The sequence below is a fragment of the Serinus canaria genome, chromosome 2, assembly GCF_022539315.1.
Source record: "Serinus canaria isolate serCan28SL12 chromosome 2, serCan2020, whole genome shotgun sequence".
Lineage (NCBI taxonomy): Eukaryota > Metazoa > Chordata > Aves > Passeriformes > Fringillidae > Serinus > Serinus canaria.
The window spans coordinates 36,078,007-36,097,566 of NC_066315.1; the positions used below are offsets into that span (position 1 = coordinate 36,078,007).

The following is a 19,560-nucleotide window of genomic DNA, read 5'->3' on the forward strand; positions in this document are numbered from 1 at the left end:
GTCTTTCAAGTAAAAATTGTACTGTGTGATAGCTAAGATAGCTAGATTTTCAACTAACTATATTAAATAGATACATTTTTAAACATGCATAGCTTCTCTGTTAACTGATCTTTTAATAAAAATGTCTAATACAGAAAAGAGGAAAATGAAGAGTTGTAGGGAAGCAGCTAATGACAGCCTGAGTTAGCTCAAGATACACTATGTTGCTCCAAAAGCCTTTGTCACTACAATCCTGTTGCAGCTCAATTAAAAGCAAGCTAAACAGCAGTTATTATTAATAAATGAATATTAAAATGCTTGTTATGCTAGCATATGGCATTTGAGGATGTAAAAACCATTCTTGCTTTTATTCATCCAATATGAAGTGAAACAGACTGAGGATGGCCCCTTCTCCTTCATCATACCTGAGGAAACCAAGCCCTGCAGGAGAAGCACAAAGGTTTTGAACAGGACCACTAGGAAGAACTGTACTGGTGGGGTACACTTAAGATTTCTGGCTGAAGGGTAAAACTCCCCAGTGAAGGACACAGGGCTTTTTCAGGGCCTGGTGTAATCCACAGCATGGAACCCCAAAGACATTAAGAAACAATCACAACCCTCAGCTCTTCTGTTCCAGTATAATGCAAAGAGGTTCTCTGTTTCAATCTTGTCTTTTTAATGAAAACACACAGTAGCATGCATATTTAAAAGATTCTTAAAAACACAATGCTATACTTCATGTACATGTTGCTCCCTGGAGAGAAGATGAAATAACACACATGATATGACACACATGACGTCATAAAATATTTGATAAGAAAATAGTAAGTCTTCAACAACTCACTAGATTTGCATTCTCAATAGCTTTTACCTAGGAAAGTACTTCTCACACAGAGAGGTGCAGACCTCTGTGATTTTTTTCCTTTAAATGAACTGATCTCTAAAACTTGAGGTAAATAAATGCTGTACAGGGCAATTCACATTAGCACTGTATATCTGGGTGAAGGGGGCTGTAAGGGGAAAAAACCCTTAACGTATAACACTGCCTTGCTAAGGACCAGCTAGAAGATATAATAATTTTCTGACAGGAAAAATTCACTTAACCCTGTAAGGAATGTCTAGGGCCAAAACAGTCCATGTGCATTACACTAAAGATTTGGGGAAATTATTTCATGACACATGCTTGGTCCAGAAAAGATGGCATTTACTTTACTACTTCATTCCCCTCTGTTTTCTAATTGTTTTCTGTATGACACTAATATAAACCAGGTATCTCAAATTTCACATAAGGTATAGTTCTCCATGGAAATACTTTCTAGTGATCAGGGCTATGAGGTTAACACCAGAATAGCATTATTGTTCAGAGACAAGCAATGGAAACACCTACACAGTATATGGCCAAAATGGAAATATGAATGCTCTCTTATCATCTCTCATATTTTTTCACAGCAGGTTTGAGAATCAAAAGGTATGCAGTAGTAAATAGGAGGTTGGGAACTTATCTAACTCAACTGGATTAATTTCAGTCACACACTCCAGTAGTTATCTTTGTCCTTCCAGCAACATCAGCCTTCTCTGTCCTCACCACCAACTGTAGTCCTTACACATGAAATATATCCTGCCAAACTCCAAAACACTCTGACCCATTAAAGGTTTCCCCTTTTCTTCTATTGAGAACAAAGAACACATTACATTTTTCTATGTGAAGTATGCTATTAAATAATAGCTTGTACACTAATTAAAGCAAGTGTAATTGTGAGAACACACTGACATTGTTAAAGTAAATTACCCAATTTGTTAATAGTTTCATTTCAAGTGACCTTAATTGTATTAATTGTGATACTGAGCAAATTAAATTGAAGAGTATTAAATGCATTGTTCCAGTCTGTCCTTAGAGGATCAACTTTCTCATTATATCAATGAAATGGGAATACTACCTACCACGCTCATCAAAACTTGTGTCGGAATGTGGTGGACGCTGTAACTTGGAGTGAAAATTCATGGCAGAAAGTTAACCTAGTTATCCCACTTCAATGTAACAGAAACCTTGAGCATTTGGAAGTCAGAAAAACAGTTTGTCAGATGCAATATGCAGGGAGATGGTACAACAATAATGTTTCTGAAATTTCATTCAGGTCTCACAAAGCCTCTGCTGGAGACAGAGCTATGATTCACCAATTTCTCTTTGAAAGATCCCTGTTTCAGAGGGGATCACACAAAAATCTTGTTAGAATAAAGTGAATAAAAGCATGATGATTCTTAGAGGAGAGAATGCAGAAAGACGTCATCAAGTCAAAGACTACCATAGTCAAAAGAAAACATAATAATGCACACATACCTAGACGCATGTAAATTAAAATACAACCAGATCCACAAGAAACAACCAAAAATTAATTTTTTAAAAAATAACTAGAATCCTCCATTTGAAGTATTAGATTGCAAAAGTGAGAAACCCTGCCATAAACTTCTAATCAACTATTTAAAAATGCTATTTATAAAAGCATAAATGAGTGCATATATGGCATGTACCTTTTCAGTATCTTGAAAGGAAAATCAGACATAAGGAAAATAACACAGGCCAAATTAATCAACAGAAAAGGACAAAAATACTATCTTAACAGATTTTTAAAAATGTTTTAAAGGGATAGAAAAAGATCTTACAGTTAAAGATCTTTACAGTTAAAGGCTAATTCTGAAGTTTTTAAACTTGCAAACAAGCACATTCTCATGGCTTATCATAACTCAAGATTCAAAGTTTATCAGTTACATAAAATCTGGAGAGCTTTCCAGAGAGAAAGAAAAAGTTTATCAGTTACATAAAATCTGGAGAGCGACACCCAGACCTTTCTCCAAATGACACTTACCTCATCTGTAGTGATCTACTTTCATTTGTTCAGCTAGGTAACAGTCTCATGCCTAGCATCTGCAACATTAATCCTTGCAGCTGTTCCTAGTGAACCATGTCTTAATCTTCTCAGGCCACTTCTCCAAAATCTCAAGAATACTTTGAATTTTACCTCTACTCTCCATTGTGTCAACAGTCCTGTCCCAAATAAACCATTTTTTTTTCTCTATTCCTTCACTGAAATTTTAATAAAAGCACTGAGTACTATGAGACTCAACATATTTCTGGAATGCTATCCAATATACCCTTTCAAGCTGACAGCAAATGAACAAAAAGTAGTCAACGCATGCAGTTTTCCAAGCAGCTATACTGAAGAGCAATCCGTGTATTTTTGAGATTTCTTTAATTTTATGAAAACTGTGAGAGAATTTCGTAACTCCAGCTGGACATGACATCTTCTGGGTCTCCATCAAGTTCTGCTATGAACTGCACATGCTAAAAATACAACACTTCATGTAGATTTACAAATCTGACTAGATCAGTAACTAAGTATTTCTTTTCAGCACCCTTATCAGTGCAGTGCTTTTTTCCAATCACCTCATCTCAGGGAAGGCTTTTATCACTTTGCCTCCAAGGTAAGCATTCAGCCATGCTTAAAAAACACAATTCACATATACTGATATTCTACAATATTGCACAGAATGTCTCCAGTGGATCACCCCTCCACCGTATTTCTGTGATTTATGATACAAAAAAATTAAGCTAGAGATTTTCACCAAGTTGATTCCATATCACCCCTGAAACTTGAGGCTGCACTGAAAAACCTTGAAATACTTTTGTGAAGACAATGATGGACAGATTGCATGGACACGAACAACTGTATACTTTGATGCCTAAAGAGCTAACACCAACCATACACATGCTTTATTTAAAATGAAACATTAGAACTTCAAAGACCTATTCTGGATATATAAAGTTTCAAATTAAAATGCACTATGTGTTTCACAGCAAAAAAGCCTATGAAGATGAAATGGATGCTTTATATAAAATATTTACATAGATAGAACATAAAAAATGTACCATAGTTGGTAACCTTTATGACTTGGGGAACCATGTATTTACATATCTTTATCCTCGCATGTGCGTATGTGTGTGTTGTGTATATATTTTTAACAGTTGACAGCTGTTTTAGAGCATACAGAGATGCCAAGCTGAATGAGGGTCTTGATTACTTCAAGATTAGCTATCTAAAGTTTCTATTCATTTTAAGTGTTGTTAGTGCGAAGAGTCATTAGTCACTTCCTTGTCTCATAGAACATCAGCATACATTTACATTGTTAATGAACATTTGGGGTAAATGAATTAATGGCACTTTTAAACATCAATTCAATCCTAATAACTTTGTATGTCATAGAAATGTTAAGGTTGGGATAAAAATGAGAAACCTTTTCAGTCAAGGTAACTAATTGCTTCTGGGCACAATAAAGGGTAAAATTAACTTACAGTGTTTTTTTAACAGGGTGAAAATTTTGCTTTTTCTTGAAACAGAGTTGAAAGAATTATCAATTTTTTTTAAAAGCAAATAGAAATGGGAAGAAAATGTTTATCTTTTTCTTGACTGGGGTAGACTAGAAGCAAGCTGTTGTCGTCTTGATAATGGTTATTATTTTAGTTTATTGAAAAAAAGATTATTTTCAAGTTTCTAAAATATGTACAAAACCGCATTTGGTTTATCAGGCTAAAATGGCTTCATATCGTTAAGATGTCAAATGTAATAGAAAAGAAACACTGCCTAGAAAAGCTATTCCATTTAATTGTCAGGATTTAAAATACTTCCTCTGTGATGAACATTGTCATTTTTAAACATTGAAGAAGCTTTGTAAACCAATAAAGAAACAGTGAAAAAATTAACTCAAAGGGACAATGAAGTTTTACCAATATATTTTGAAGCAAAACATCAGCTTCTTCTAAACTGAAGTAATAAACCTGACTGAGGAGAACTTGACATAGCTTTTTAATAAGCACTACTAAACAGAGGATTTATAAACAGATACACCCACATAGAGTAGTTGTTCTGGGTGAGGGACTTAGAAAATGTGACAAAGTTGTTTCAACTCTGTAATTTAAAATAAATTTTTTATTTTGCCCTCCTGGTACATGTGTTCAATGACTGGAAAATTACAGGTAGTTAAGGTGCCACTGTGTATAACTGAGTACTTGAGGAATGTTTTCATGACAAGGACGAGCTTTCTCATTAAGCTTATCACTTTCTTCGAACCAACTACACTGTCACTACTAGCAAATAAGTAGAAAAGATGAGCAAAACAGACAGGCATTGCATTATCCAAGCAGTTTGTTCTCATTGTTCATTAGGGTCTTCCAAATACTGCATTTAACTAATTTGCTTCAGGTTATGCAGTAATTTCTATCTTTAGAGCCTATTCATTCTAACTAAGCTTTGAGATATTTTTTCAAATAAGAACATAGGGGCTGAGTCAAACAAAAATCAGACTTTTTATTTGCATAATTTTGTCCAAATTAACATACTGAACTTTACTGCAGAACCAAATTAAAAAAAAAATAAAGAAGAAATAAAAAGGAAAACAAACAAAAGATCCCTAAACCAAAGCAGTGTAAGAGTCCATGCTTGAGAAACTAACATAAAGTCATGCTCCGTTTCAATATTCTTATGCTGAAGTCAGTGTTTGGTTTATGATTAAAAAAGGATGACAGCACATTAAACATTTGGCTAATGCTTCTGTCTGTAATTGAAAGTTGACTTTTCATGGTTTTCATTAGTGTCAGAGTGTTCCTCACATGCTCTGTGAAATGTTCTTTAAGTTGCCCTGTTCAACTTCATTGAGTGAATTAAACAAATTGTGACAGATACAGTTATTATGACACACTTACATAAGGTATAAACTCAAAAAAGAGCACAGAAATACAAACTCACCTTCCCCTGGCTTGTTCAAAAAACTCTGCAAGGGATCAATGCCTATCTCTTGTTCCTCTGTTTGCAAAGGGTGACTGGTTTCAGACACAGAATGATACATACTGGCAGTAGTAAATTCCAACTGATGAGTTTTTATCTGGAAGAAATAAAACAGAGAAACAAACACTTCAGTATTCCTTAAACTATTTTTCAATTGCATGAGTCAAGAACAAAAATACTTAAAACCTCCCCTTATTTTCCAGGCACATCCTCACCATTAGTTGTCTAATTAGCAGAACAATAGTGTTTGAACGTTGTAAATGTTGTATTATTTGGAGCCCAAAAGAATTGTTACAGTTCCTACAAACATCACAGTGCAAGTAAAAGTCCAAGCGTGGTTTTGAAGAATGTAAAACAGGGCAACAGCCTCTCTCCTTCCTTCTAGCTTTCCCCACTCATCTTTTAGTCTGATTCCAAGGAAAACTGATGCTAGTTCTTGGGCATGATGAAGATTATAGAGCAAAACTGAGGAAAGACCATCATCATCATCATCACTCTTCTGGACCCAAGACTTTTCATCCCAGAAAATCTTCCTTTTAACCACTCCTTTTTCAGAAATCATAGATCAAATATAACATAACAGCAACAGACACACAAAAAGAGAATGGATTAATACTGACTGGCACGATAGGTGAATTTGGTTTTATTAAGATTTATATTAACTTTTGAACTTTTGTCTTGGTTCTGGCAAGAAGAGGGTTTTGCAGTAGCCAGGAGGCATGGCTAGGGCCCAGAGGTTTTTCTATACCATGTCATGTCACAACCAGGGCAGGGAGAAGGGAATCTTTTCTGGAAAGAAGGAGATTATTCTAGTCAAGTAAGTGTGGAAGAGGGTAATGTCAGCTCTGATCTGGAGGGAGTGGTTGGTTATTATCTGTTGTTAGGGTTGCTGCAGTAAGCAAGAAGGTTTCTTTTCTTCTCTTGTCATTAGTTTATTTCTTTTCTTGTCATTAGCATCATTGTTGTTACTGTTCATTTTTCTTACCTCATTGCTGTTTCTAGTAAATTGTTCTTATCTCAACCTGTGATCTTTACCTTTTGTGCCTCCCATTTTGTCCTCTCCATCCTGGTGCAGGGAGGAGGGAGGGAAGGCGGGAGTCAGTAAGTGAGCTCTGTGTGCCAAGCAATGGTTTCAGTGGGAAAACTTAACTGTAGAATACCATTCCTAAACCAGGACAGCCTTCTATAAAGATGACATTAAGGAAGCATTTTAAGAAACATAATCAACTAGCTGGTGAACATTTACAAAGACATCTTCCAAAAATGAAGGCCAGAAGGCAGAACTGAAACTTTAGGAAGTAGGTGATGCAGATTCATCATCACAGGCTCCTGAATGGTACTCACATCACTGTCAAGCAACTGAACAAGAACTATGTTAGAAGTTCATTTGAGGAGTGCTGGAAGCTAATACTGGCTGCAACAAATTAGAGGATGCCAATAAGAGGGTGAAAAGCAGACGATGTTATGATCAGTGCATAAGAAAGAGAAACGACCTTTCCAGTGCATTAACAGTGCAAGAGTACATTTGTCAAGACTGCATTTTAGTCACTGTACAGGAATTTATTAACTCACAACACAAAAAAACCTAAGCCAGCTAAATAGGTCAGATTTGCCCAAGCACCCTAAGTAGCTACCTACGACTGCCAGATGAGTTTTAAATATCACTTACTTTAACTGCTTGGTTTACAAGTATCATAACTTTCTAACAGCAAAAAAAATTTATTCAGAAAAAAAATATAAAAAGAGATATTAGCATCTACACTTTCAGGACTGGCATATTAACAAATTTGAAATCACATCAATTATGCTTTTCATTTGGTTTCTAGAAGGTATGCTATTGACCATGTAGTCTTTATACCTTCAGTTTACTGTCAGTCAATGATGGGGAACTGGGATTCTTAAGACCTTTTTATAGTCTATACCTTCTTAATTTTCCTAGTAAGTGATGAGGGGAAAAAACCCCAAAACCTAAAACCCCCTAAATAATTAACTAGTTGGGCAATTCCTTGAAATTAATGCACTCAGTCTGTTTTCAAAAGCATGCTCTCTCAGCTGTATTCCCTGTGGGGTTTATTCTCTGTTTGCCCTGGTACATGTGGTACTGTAGTGATGAAAAGATCACACCATCTCTCACTTCTGTTCAGCTAGTAGAGAACATCTGAAAGTCTTGGGAACAAGGAGCAAGTAAGCAAGGGAAGGCAGGCCTTACACTTCAGCAGTGGTGCACCTTTGTGTTAAATTATTACAATCATAAAGTGTGACAAAACACACCACTAAACCACAGAATTGCCTTGAACAATTCTATACAAGGCTCAACAAAATGTGCTATAACTGTATGCATAGCTCATGTGTTTCCTATGTAATTTTAAAACTGTAACAATGAAAACTGCATGAATGGTATCTTGAAGAAAAATATTTACAAACTTGTTAGCTCCTTAAAAAACATTTACCTGTAGTCTTATGGCTGCAAAAAAAAAATAAAGATATGTTTATAAATACCTGATATTTTAAATAAATAAAAGAAAAAATAATTTATTTAAAGAAAGAAAACAACCCCCCACCAACTCTGCAGAAGTAATTTTTTCCTGCTGGAATTTTAGCTGCTGCTCTTGTTCCTTTTGCTACACAGTTGTAAATATCTTTTTCCTGATCAGCTGATTTTGTCTTCACTAAAATTACAAGCTTTTTCAGACTGTGCTGCTTAACTTTTTATTTTTATATTCCTTCAGAGATTGCTACACAATCTGACCAAAGCAGAACCCTGAGTGTCTTTCAAACTGAGAACCAGGCACAAAATGACCTTACCAGCCATTATAGTTTTAGCAGCTACCACTTAATTAACACACAGTATATTTCTGACTTACACTGTCTTACATCCATAACATGGTATCAATTTAGCCCTAGTAAGTTTGCTCTTCTATGTCCTCTTCTGTATCCACCTTTTTTTTTTTAAATACTCCCCAAATGCCATACCTTTACAATCTACATGCACCATAATTTACTTTACAGACTGTTAGAGCAGCTTTAAACAGCTGAACAGATTTACTTTTGATTTCTGCATAGTGATTTAATCGGTTATTTGTGTTTGTTTATGGATACATATGGTTAGAGTTAAAAAAAGTATCACTACCTATCAGTCCTCACTCCTTAGTCCAAGCAATTTTCTCCACAGTTTTATACTGAACTTCTTTTCTGCTCCTCTAACAAAGAGCAAAGGGAACTATTAAACAATTACAATTACACTTGGGATCTTACTCTGAGACAGATTAATTCTTCACAGGTTTGTGGTTGATTTGTAATGGCCTATAACATATTGTTCATATTAAATAAGATACAATTTAAAACCATTCTCAGCGTGAAACAATAAAAATGTTATAAACCTTTGAAATTCAATTACTGGATTACAAGACTTGATTCTGGCTTGCCCTAACATCTCAGTGAAAGCACCTATTTGTACTTCTTTTTTAACCTCTGAAGTTGAAGGGCTAAGGAACTCAAAACACCAGGCATGCTTCCCACTACTGGGAGTTCAACTATTCTGTAATATACATGAGAAAATAATTAAGACCATGTATGAAACATTTATCTAGACAAGGAAATTAGCAGAAACATGAATCCACTTATGAGCCCAAGGAAAAGGCAGGCATAGACTCTTTGGCTACTGGCCTTAACAGGAGGAGCCCTCATGTGCCACCAAGGACAGCGCCACAGGTTTGCGCCTCACTGACCACCACAGGTGGGGTGAATTCAGCCTGCCTCTCAGCAAAGGCAGCTTGTCAGCACGTCTGTTCTCAACAGAGACCAAAAACCCCTCCAGAGACAGGCTCACAGACTGCAATAAAGAGCTCCACCAGATATTAAAAGGGTTCTGTGGAGGTTCCTGCTTATAGCATATCATCTCCTCTCCCACCACCTCCTTTGTATTCCATAGGTGATCAAATACCAACTTGTTTTCATTACGAAAAACTTAACTGATGTTTACTGACATTTACCAAACTAATAATCTCTTTCTACACAGCAGGGATAAACCACTTGCTGCATTAGATAGTCTGATTAAACATACCCATTCTAACTTTCCTTTTTCTCACTGGGTATTCACTCTTAGTGAGTACTTAGTACTTGGTAGTTGCTTGCTTTTTTTTTAGCTATGAGTAGGTTTATTCATCCAAGACTTTACAAATATATTGCCTTCCCTATTAGCTACTCTAACACATCATGTGATTTCTACCACCTTTAGCCATTAACCATTAGTCTTATATAATCTTGCCTTCATCAGCATTGCCATTCTGCCCATATACAAACCTGTGAGTTTGGAATGCTTAAACAAAATTACATTTAAAACCTTCAAAACCAAAAAACACTTCTCCAGACTGTCAGTGGCAACAGCCTCAATTCAGCCTCACTTCATCTTCCATTAATATGTATAAGTCATATCTAGCTAGATAGAAATACAAGACAAAGTCTAATTGAGTTATGTTTCTATTGAGTTATGTTTCTATTAGCTGTACTGCCAGTGAAGCACCCATCACTTCTGGACTGGAGCTGGGTGAAACACTGCAAAAACATGTACACAGAACTGCACAAGGCAGAAGACTCAGCTGTAACAGGATTATAATAAATGCTTATACAATAAAATTATTATACTGATGTTCATTAAGAAGATGGAAAGTTCAAAATAAAAATAATTTTTTTTGCATTCTTTTAGCAGTGAGACTATTCACTACTACAAGCTCAAGTGGTAAAATTACCCTAATCTCAAAAATGCTGATAAATCAGCATTTCATAAACAAAACAGCACAGTTCAACATGAATACTGTACCTGATTTCATGTCATAAGACATTCACTAACGTCTTCACTTGCCACAAATACTGAATAAAAGTTTTCAGTATTCAAATAAGCAGGTTATGGATGAAAAGGATTGTTTCAGAAATGGTGACTAAATTAGTTCAATCTAAAAAACCTAAACACAAAAAATATTCCCCTTAATCATCACTGTTTATATGGACCTTGAAAAATTATTTACTCAAAGCACAAAACACAACAAAACATACCAAAATTAACATTTAAGAAGTGATGAGTATTCATACTGTTTGGGCAAAATTAGAAAATATAATCAGTTTCAGCAAGGGTATTTTGAAGGCTGTAACTGAGTAGGTGAAACAGAATTAGGCAAAGCTTGTACAACACTATTTTGCCTCTCTTCCCTTACCCCCCTTGGTAAAAGGTAAGGAGAGGAACTGCAGGCTTGGGGAGGTACAGAAGGATGAGGGCAGAAGAACTGCCCAAGTTGCAGCACTTGCTCCACTCTTGCTCTCTGACATCCTCTTCCAAACAATCAAGCAACAGAGCAAAACATTTTATGCTTAAAGAAAAGAAAATGAGAACCCACTAAACCCTGAGGACAAAGGCTGAGCAATGCAGCTGAACAATGCTGCTGAATCTTGGATATGCTAAAAATAAAAATCAGTTTCCATCAATACCAGCAAAGCTACCTGAATATCACATTTCTGAAAACTACTGAAGCATACCAAAGTATTATTTAAATACTTTGCATTCATTCTATCAGACTGCATCAACCACCCTCTCCAAATTATCTTTGGGCCTTTATTTCGTGCCATATCCAAAGTTTACCATTTTAATTACTTAAATTGATGACAAGTAGAGGAAATACTTGTTTAGCTAAGTGATAAATTAGCTGCCCTGTGAAGTCAAATTGATTAAAACGACCTCACTTAAAGCAAGTGTCTAATGTGGTAATGGTCTTATGCATGTTTTGTTAAGTTTGACAGCATCATGTTATGAGGGTTCACAACTCTGCCCCTCATTTGTGGCTTATGAAGTAATCAAGCATGGTAGAACACTGAAGTGAGGATTTTCCAGAATGTGAAAACATTTTAAAGTAGGTAAGAAATTAAATATTAGGAGAATAAACATGCATTGTGTTTATTTAAAGCAATGAAGCACAGATGTCCTCCAAATCATTTAGAAGCAGTCCCATATCATGGGCTTTCTTGCACTGGCCAAATTAAATTATTCATCCTGAACCAAAAATAAAAAAAATAAAAAAGAAAAAGCATACTAACTAGAGGGCTGAGTAGAAGACAGTCCTGAATGTGAACTTTGGAAAATGAAGACAAGAGGACCATTTGATCTATTTCAAGCTGGATATTTTGCCAGGACACTCATTAATACATATTTTTGAAAAATCTGTTCTTACCTAAATTTTCACTGCTTTCTTCTTTGCCCTAGGAGTGATTTTTACTTAGAGACCATCAATCTCACAGTACTGTGCTCTTCTGCTCTCCATCACTCGAGCTCTTTACTATCACCATCTCTATTTAAATACAGAAGATACCAGTGCCTCCAGGAGAAAAAACGCCAAAAAACTCCACCAACCCAAACAACCCTCCCACACACACAGAGCAGCTCAAAACCAGCTAAGATTCCTACTCAGCCACTTCCACAGGTTGCCACCACCCACTGAAACAACATGCCTAGAGAAGAAGACTTACTAAGTCTGAAGAGAAGTGCACAATTTGACTAACTTTGGATAGGATAAAGCAAGTCTGTTTTCTTTTATAAAATGTATCAGATTATGTATCATTAAAATAGAATGATGCAAATATAAAAGATGGTCTGACATGGTGGAGCAGATTAACATTAACATCAGCTGGGATCCAGAACAAAACAAACAAGATCACGCCACTGATGGACAGGTTAACAGCCAGTGAGTCTGATGGTCATGAAATGCAATTAATTTTGTCCCATTTAATAACATTTCCTGCATTTTAACTTCTGCCTGTCTGATCTCTAATACAAAAACAGAGTTACATTGGACTTTAAATAAGTTAATTAAGTATTAAAATCAATCATGTGAAAGTCTTAATATTTAATATTGTTAGATTGTATATCAAAGTGGTTTTATTATTTATTTACTCCAAACCTTTCCAGAATACTTCATGTGGCAACAGGGAGTCTGTATCTCACAAGATAAATGCATTTACAATGCCAAATAAATTATATATAAAAGCATTTGTCTTAATACATGTCATTCAATATTAAATATCACCCATTGGTACCACCCTGAAACCCTAATCCATTTTTACCAACCGCACATTTGTATTATTCAAATGTTGTCTATTAAATAGTTGTCTCGAGAGCCACAGTAAAGGAATACATACCTAAGAACAATTATCATAGGAGCTTTGAAGCACTGTCTACAGTTTTAACCCTACAACTTTCATGTCTTACCAGTACTTAAACATGAAAAGTATAAATTCAGTAGTGAATTAAAATGTCAGGGATAAGAAACAACCCAAATAGCCTGGGACCATGACAATGTATTCTCTTGGTAATTCACATGATAGTTGAAAAAAAAGCCCACAAAAAACTTTTTCTTAAATAAAAACTTAAAATTCTGTTAATTTCAAAGATAGCTATGCACTTGTTACAAGCATGGAACAAGTTCACGCATTTGCTGGTTTTCAGTTTTTTTGACGTTATGTGATTCTGCAAGAAACACTAGTTTAACTAAGGAAGAAAAACAACTTGAATAATGCAGAGAAGATCAAAATCCTTATGCCATGTTTGCCACTAAGTTTTATAGCCACAGCCCCCTCTCATCCAGGTCAACAATTTTTCTCAAGATGTAATGCTCTGAACAGTGTAACCTGACATTTATGGCTAAACAGCTTCTGTCTTCTGCACTGAAATTGGTGACAATGAAAGTATAAAGGGCATCAACCATCTTAAATACCTGATGCTATAGTTTTATGTTCAGTATGGTCCCACAAAAAAAACAAAAAACAAAAAACGCAAAAAACCAAAAAAAAAAAAAACCCAACAAAAAAGACAAAATAGCCAGCCAAAGCAAGCCTCAATTTTGCAGTTTGAATTTCCAAATAAAACAAAAAAACAACCCAAATCCCACAGCCTTAACACAGAACCCTAGCTATTCTTAATGCAAACCTATGTGACAGAACACAACTTTGATTTAACATTGACTGCAAAAAAGAAATACCAGCAAACCAAAAAAAGAGCCAAAGTCAACAGCTAAATGTAGCCCGTGCCCTGAACATTCCTCCACCCACAAAAACTACGTTTAGCACCAGATGTGAAAGTGTCATGTTGATGCATTCTCCCATTTCTTCCTTTCAACTGAAGTCTCCATTAAAGGCTCCTCGAAGTCAGAGCAGTTGATAAAAATGAGATGTGTAAATCCCTTCCCATTATCTGACATGGCTAAGGCCTGAGCTGAAATACTGTATCCATCTTTAGTCAGATAGCACAGGACAAGGACCAGTTGCTGCAGACCAGAGAGAAGCAAGCAGACCTATTAAGAGCATAGAAAATATAACCTATGACATAAAAGTGAAAGAAACAATGTTTTGCCTTAGGGAAGGTGAAAGAGAAGAAAGAATAATACTATAAGAGTTCAAATCAACTCATCATTCAACTAAAAATCTACTCCCTTTTCTTAGAGTGATCTAGAGGTGGTAAAAACCCTACTCATATTAAAAAGATTCAAACCACTGTAAACTCATTAAATGAAAGAAATACTTTGTTTTATTTTAGAATATAATTTATCTACCTGGTTACAAAACAGTTCAACATAATTTAAATTAAAGCTTTGTGCTTCCAAATATGGTTAGGTTTACTGCTGTTTATGGCATGCTTTTAAGTATTTAAGAGTTTTACTTTCAGAAACACACAGGCACCATGCTATGCTACACACTTTATGTTTTAGTAATACAAATGTAACTCAAAGGGCCAAAGAACGTCAAGACTGAAAGAAATCATCAAAACAGTGAACTGGAAAAAATGGCAGCTTAGCCTGCAGCCTTACCCAAAATGATAGTAACTAACTTAGACACTAAAAGTGTATTCAATGAAGTAAGTTTCTAGAATATCACAGCTTTAAAGCAGTAAGCAATTAATCTTGGATTCAGCGTTTATTCTTTCACTATTTTTAGAAAACAGTTTCCTACAGGGCTTGACAGAATTTTTATAGAAACACCAGCATGGTTATGCACGCACAGGAGCATTTACATCAAATCTTTCTCTTCTAGTTTTCTCTTCTAGATATGCAGATGCTAAAGCAGCATGGTATCATGCTGAGGTACAAAGAAAGTTGGTGGAAACCTCATTTGCTAAAGAATATGAGAATTTCATAGGCACTTCAAAGGAGCGGGGAGAGGCAGAATTTGTTTTGTACCATACCATGAAGTTTCTGTATAACATGAAGACCCATATCCCATGTTTGCCTACATGATCCAACCCTGATGAGTGAATTCAAATCAGACTTACACAGGAAAACCTGAAATCTGATTCTGCTGCAGTGCAGTGACTGCAGACTGCAAGGATTTTCCACTACTTCTGCTGATAGGAGTAGTAGTTGCTTATGTTTAAAAGTCATACTCAAGGTAGAAAAAGCTCAAAGTAGAGCTACTGCTGGTAAAAAAATGTGCTGAATCTTCTTCCCTTGATGGCTCCCTCTCACACCCAAAGGCTGAGTCTGTGTAAGGCATAGTATTTCTGTTGTGTACTGCCTGCTCACATTGCTTCTCTTCAGCCTTGTCACACCAGCAGTAACAACAGCAGGATGCACAGGAGCCCCTCTAGAGGCTCAGTATTTTTGTACAATGTTAATTCATACCTAGGATGTAGTGAGTTCCAAACAGCAGAATCTAAATGAAATGAAAAAAATAAAATACCTTAAGCAAAGGAAACCTCTTAGACTTGTAAATATAAACTATGGATGAAACTTGCTAACTTAGCATGAAGATAATATATCAAGGTACCACTTCTGCTATGAGTAAAATTTTACTCAGGGTTTTTGTGGCAGGAACGTATCACTGTATTCCATGCTACTAAAAGGAATGGAAGGACAGGTTCTTCCTCTCACAGAAAGTTCACTCTGCTGCTCAATACATCCTGATGTACCACTTTTGTTTCTGGTAGTCAGGAACTCTCAGTACTAATTCCTACCAAGGTTCATAATATTAAAAATGGGAGAAAATTATAGTGCAATAACGCTCCTTCTTTAATAATCTGATCTCTTAATACAGTGTTATCTGTTACAACTTATTTCCCTCTCTCTTCCTACTCTCATATTTTTCAATAAAACTTTTGAGCAGCTGGATGAAATGTTCTCTGCTTTCCTGTACATGCTCATCAAACTCCCAAGGGAGTAAGTGGTCTTGCCGAAGTCTTCACACACAGAGAAGCCAGACTGATAAAACCCCTGTAGCATAATGATTTCTATAATGCACTGCTACTTAGAGGCATTTATTCCTCCTAAAAAATTTTCTGGGCAGTCCCTGCTGCTTGCCAGAGCATGTAAAACACAGGCACAGAAGTCCCCAGTGGAAGCAGCATGGTACATCAAACTCACTGCCTGTACCACCTCAAAACCTGAAAGAGATGAAGCTCTTAAGCAGCAAGCAGGAAAGAGGTATTTTGCAAGGTTATATAGGAACAGAAATCTGGCTATTAAAAAGGTATTTAATTCTGCAGAACTTTACCATTAATTTATAGTAACAATAAGAATTTGTAAAATAAATTAATTCAGAAATACAGATAAAATACACTATTAAAAGGGGGAAACATTAAAAGAGCTTCTTGTGTTAAAAGGGTTGCAATGAAAAGGGTTTCTTGGTTTGGCAGTAAATCTGTTGTCACCAATTTCTTCTATTTTCTTTTCCTTAAGTCCTGGGTTGATTTTGCTTTAGAAGTGGATCAGCACATATTGCACTGCAAGAAACAAAGGCCTGGTTTTGCAGGACATTGATGGACCATACATAAGTAGCAGAAAAAGACCTTAGGTCTTGGTGGCTAAGAAACCTATTGCCCTGAGATTTACATATACTTCTCTGCTCTGGGGAATGAGAGCAAAACAGCAGGCAGACTCTCTAAAGCTTTTTGATTTTTATTAGATAATGCAATAGATTGATGGCTCCTAAATAAGTTAAGCTTTGTTGAGTGCTCTCTCTAATTCAGCAACCACTATGACATGACTGAATCTTCCAGTGTTCTCTGAATATCAAGTTTTGTTGTATGTAATCAGCAAAAAGAACTGGAATTCCCTCAAAACAGTAAATAGATTTGAAGAATTGTATTGGAACAACAGCTGTCATTATACCTCCCAGAAAGCTGACAACAGCTTTGAGGCTAAGCTTTTAAGCCCATTTTATTAAAAAAATATAACTGATGTAAACAAGTTATGGTTAGACCTTGATTAAATTTTTCTTGTTTTTAGAAAGCCTTATCAGATAGTTTTCTTGTCTGTGCTAGACAGACCAGTATGACTTTTTAAGAATATTTAAGGTAAATATCTCCATATCTGAACCATGAAAGCATTCTGAATCCTCCTGGACAAAATAGCTGTTTTCAAATTCTTCTCTCCAATATTTTTATTTTTTTTTCCTGTCCTTCTGACCAAATGTATAAGTTTCTCTCTTGCCCAACACACAAAAGATAATTTTGCAAAAAGGCAGCTTTCAGATTTCTTTTTCCTGATATAGACTGTATGATCTCAAATCATACAAAAGCAAAAGCCTAGAAAAAATGTTCTCTTTGCTATGTTGTTGCATTTCTGCTAATAGTTGAGATAGGGAAGTGCCCTAGTTGAGGCAGAGAAGTGACCTAACAGTGGGCAGGCTCTGGACCATTCAGTGCATTAAGAAGAATGGAATCAGAATTTTGAACTGCATCCAGAAGTAAATGGAAAGAAACCAAGCATATAGAATATAGGTGTGATCTGTTCTCACTTTTCTTTCTTACTTAATAGTAAGGCTGTGCATCTTGGGACACCTAAAATTAGTAGTTGCTTTTGAAATTCTGGTCATGTATTATTCATCTTTTTCTCCTAAAAGGAAGACAGAAGATAGCAGTAACAGGTGTACTTAGCTTCCTGATGGAAAAGGAGGAAGAAGTTGACCAAGGGGATAGATCTTTCTTCAAAAGAGGGGTAGCAGACAAAGATTGCCTAGCTGAGATGACTATTCTGTCAAACATATCACAATTCCACCTGTTGCCAAGAAGGCTTGAAGGCAGCAGATCCTCTGCCTACTCATCCAAACTCTTGTGTTTTGGAAGTTCCTGTTCTTTACTAGGGAAGAGAAAGGGAAATCCTGTTCTGTTTTAGCAGCCACACACTTATGAGGAAACTACTGAATACAACGAATCCAGATAACTAATATTAATTATTCATCAGTTTTGGTTTAGAGATTTTGACAGCATCTGATCAGAAATGAAAGTCAAAACACAAGGACAACTGAAATAAAATTATTTAGAAAGGCAGGAAATCACTCCTTTACTACACCACTCCGAGTCAGCTTGCTTTCTCTCAAAGAACCCCATATAAGACTCCCTTCACCCATTCAAAAAACTGAACACAAGTATTTTTAACATTAACATTTATTTCTAACAAATGCATCTTATATATCTGTGTGAAGTTAGACTGTTTGAAAGATTATATCCTTGCCTCCTTTAAATGCAAGACTGACTGTATTCAGTGTAGCTCTCTCACTGCACTGATGTCAGAAACGCTAATGAAGAAAGAGGAGTCACCTTCCAAAGATATATACACAGCCTGCCCTATAAAAGGTAACACAGGTGACAAAAGAATATTTTAACTAAAACCATTTGCATTCTCAAAGCCAGTAGGAATGACCAGAAGAGATCTGCAGGAATGAACAAGATTTTCACTTTGTTGGGTTGATTTTTTCATGATTGAACCATCATTTGACCACCAAGCTCCTCAGTTCACAGATAAAATGCTTTAGACCTTACCCACACCCTAACTCTACATGTTAAAATTTTAAACCTATTATTTCCAACAAATGGCTGCTTTCATGGATATGTGCCATGCTGTCAAACCTCTTCTTCTGATTCACAGTATTCATGGTCTTTAAGAGAGCATCTGAAAAAACATCTACACTGATTTTCCTTCCCACTTGCCTTAGTGCGACAGATGTGTGAATACTTCTTAAACTTTAATACAGCAACTATTTAATTTCAGATCAGTTTCCTGAATAAAAGGCACACACAGTCTGCAACAATCATCCCAGGACTTACTCCTGCATGTCACTCCTGTACGACTGAAAATCAATTTACTCATTTTTATTCTAGTTTATATTTAGATAGTCCATCATGAAAGAGCCCAGAACTTTTAGCCTAACCCAGGTCCTCTTTATGCCATATGTGTATGCAATCTAGTACATCAATCAAAACGACTCACAGTTCAGATGATGTGTACACAAATAAATGTACTTTACCTAGAGGTCAAAATGATTTCTGTGAGAGCACAGAATATTCTCTTGTTTTTAGCAACCTCCCACAACCATGAAGTATAAAAATTTAACAAGCTGCAAAATAACAAACTGAGCACCATACATCGAGTTTCTTTAGTGTCACGCTAGGAATGCTATAATTATAATCAAGAATACACTTCACTTTTAACTCTGTTTTTACTGTATCTTTCTACCTTGTGGCCTGTGGTGGCCTATGCCAGCTTTATAAAAAATATGGTTAGGGGGGAGGAAAGGGTAAAAAAACCAAAAACCAACCCAACTTTAAAAAAATCAATTCTGCTACTCAGAGATCATATGTGCAGGAACTGAGGTGTGGATCTTGGCTTTTTAAGATAGTGCTTATATGTTTTGCCCTTACTCCTGTCTCAGTTTTTGCAACTACATAATACTGTCTGGGGTGATCACCATGACAGTAGATAAATTAGGATTT

General features: G+C 35.9%; 1 protein-coding gene across 5 annotated transcripts in view; it reads right to left on the reverse strand.

The window, feature by feature from the left end:
- TBC1D5 (TBC1 domain family member 5) overlaps nt 1-19,560 on the reverse strand; it is a 316,503-nt gene that overhangs the window by 179,178 nt on the left and 117,765 nt on the right. For all 5 annotated transcript variants that reach the window (XM_050970727.1, XM_030227169.2, XM_050970725.1 and 2 more), the window contains one exon: nt 5,778-5,913. In XM_050970727.1, coding sequence (XP_050826684.1) covers nt 5,778-5,877 — 100 coding nt within the window. In that variant the 5' untranslated portion in view covers nt 5,878-5,913. The remainder of the gene's footprint in view (nt 1-5,777; nt 5,914-19,560) is intronic.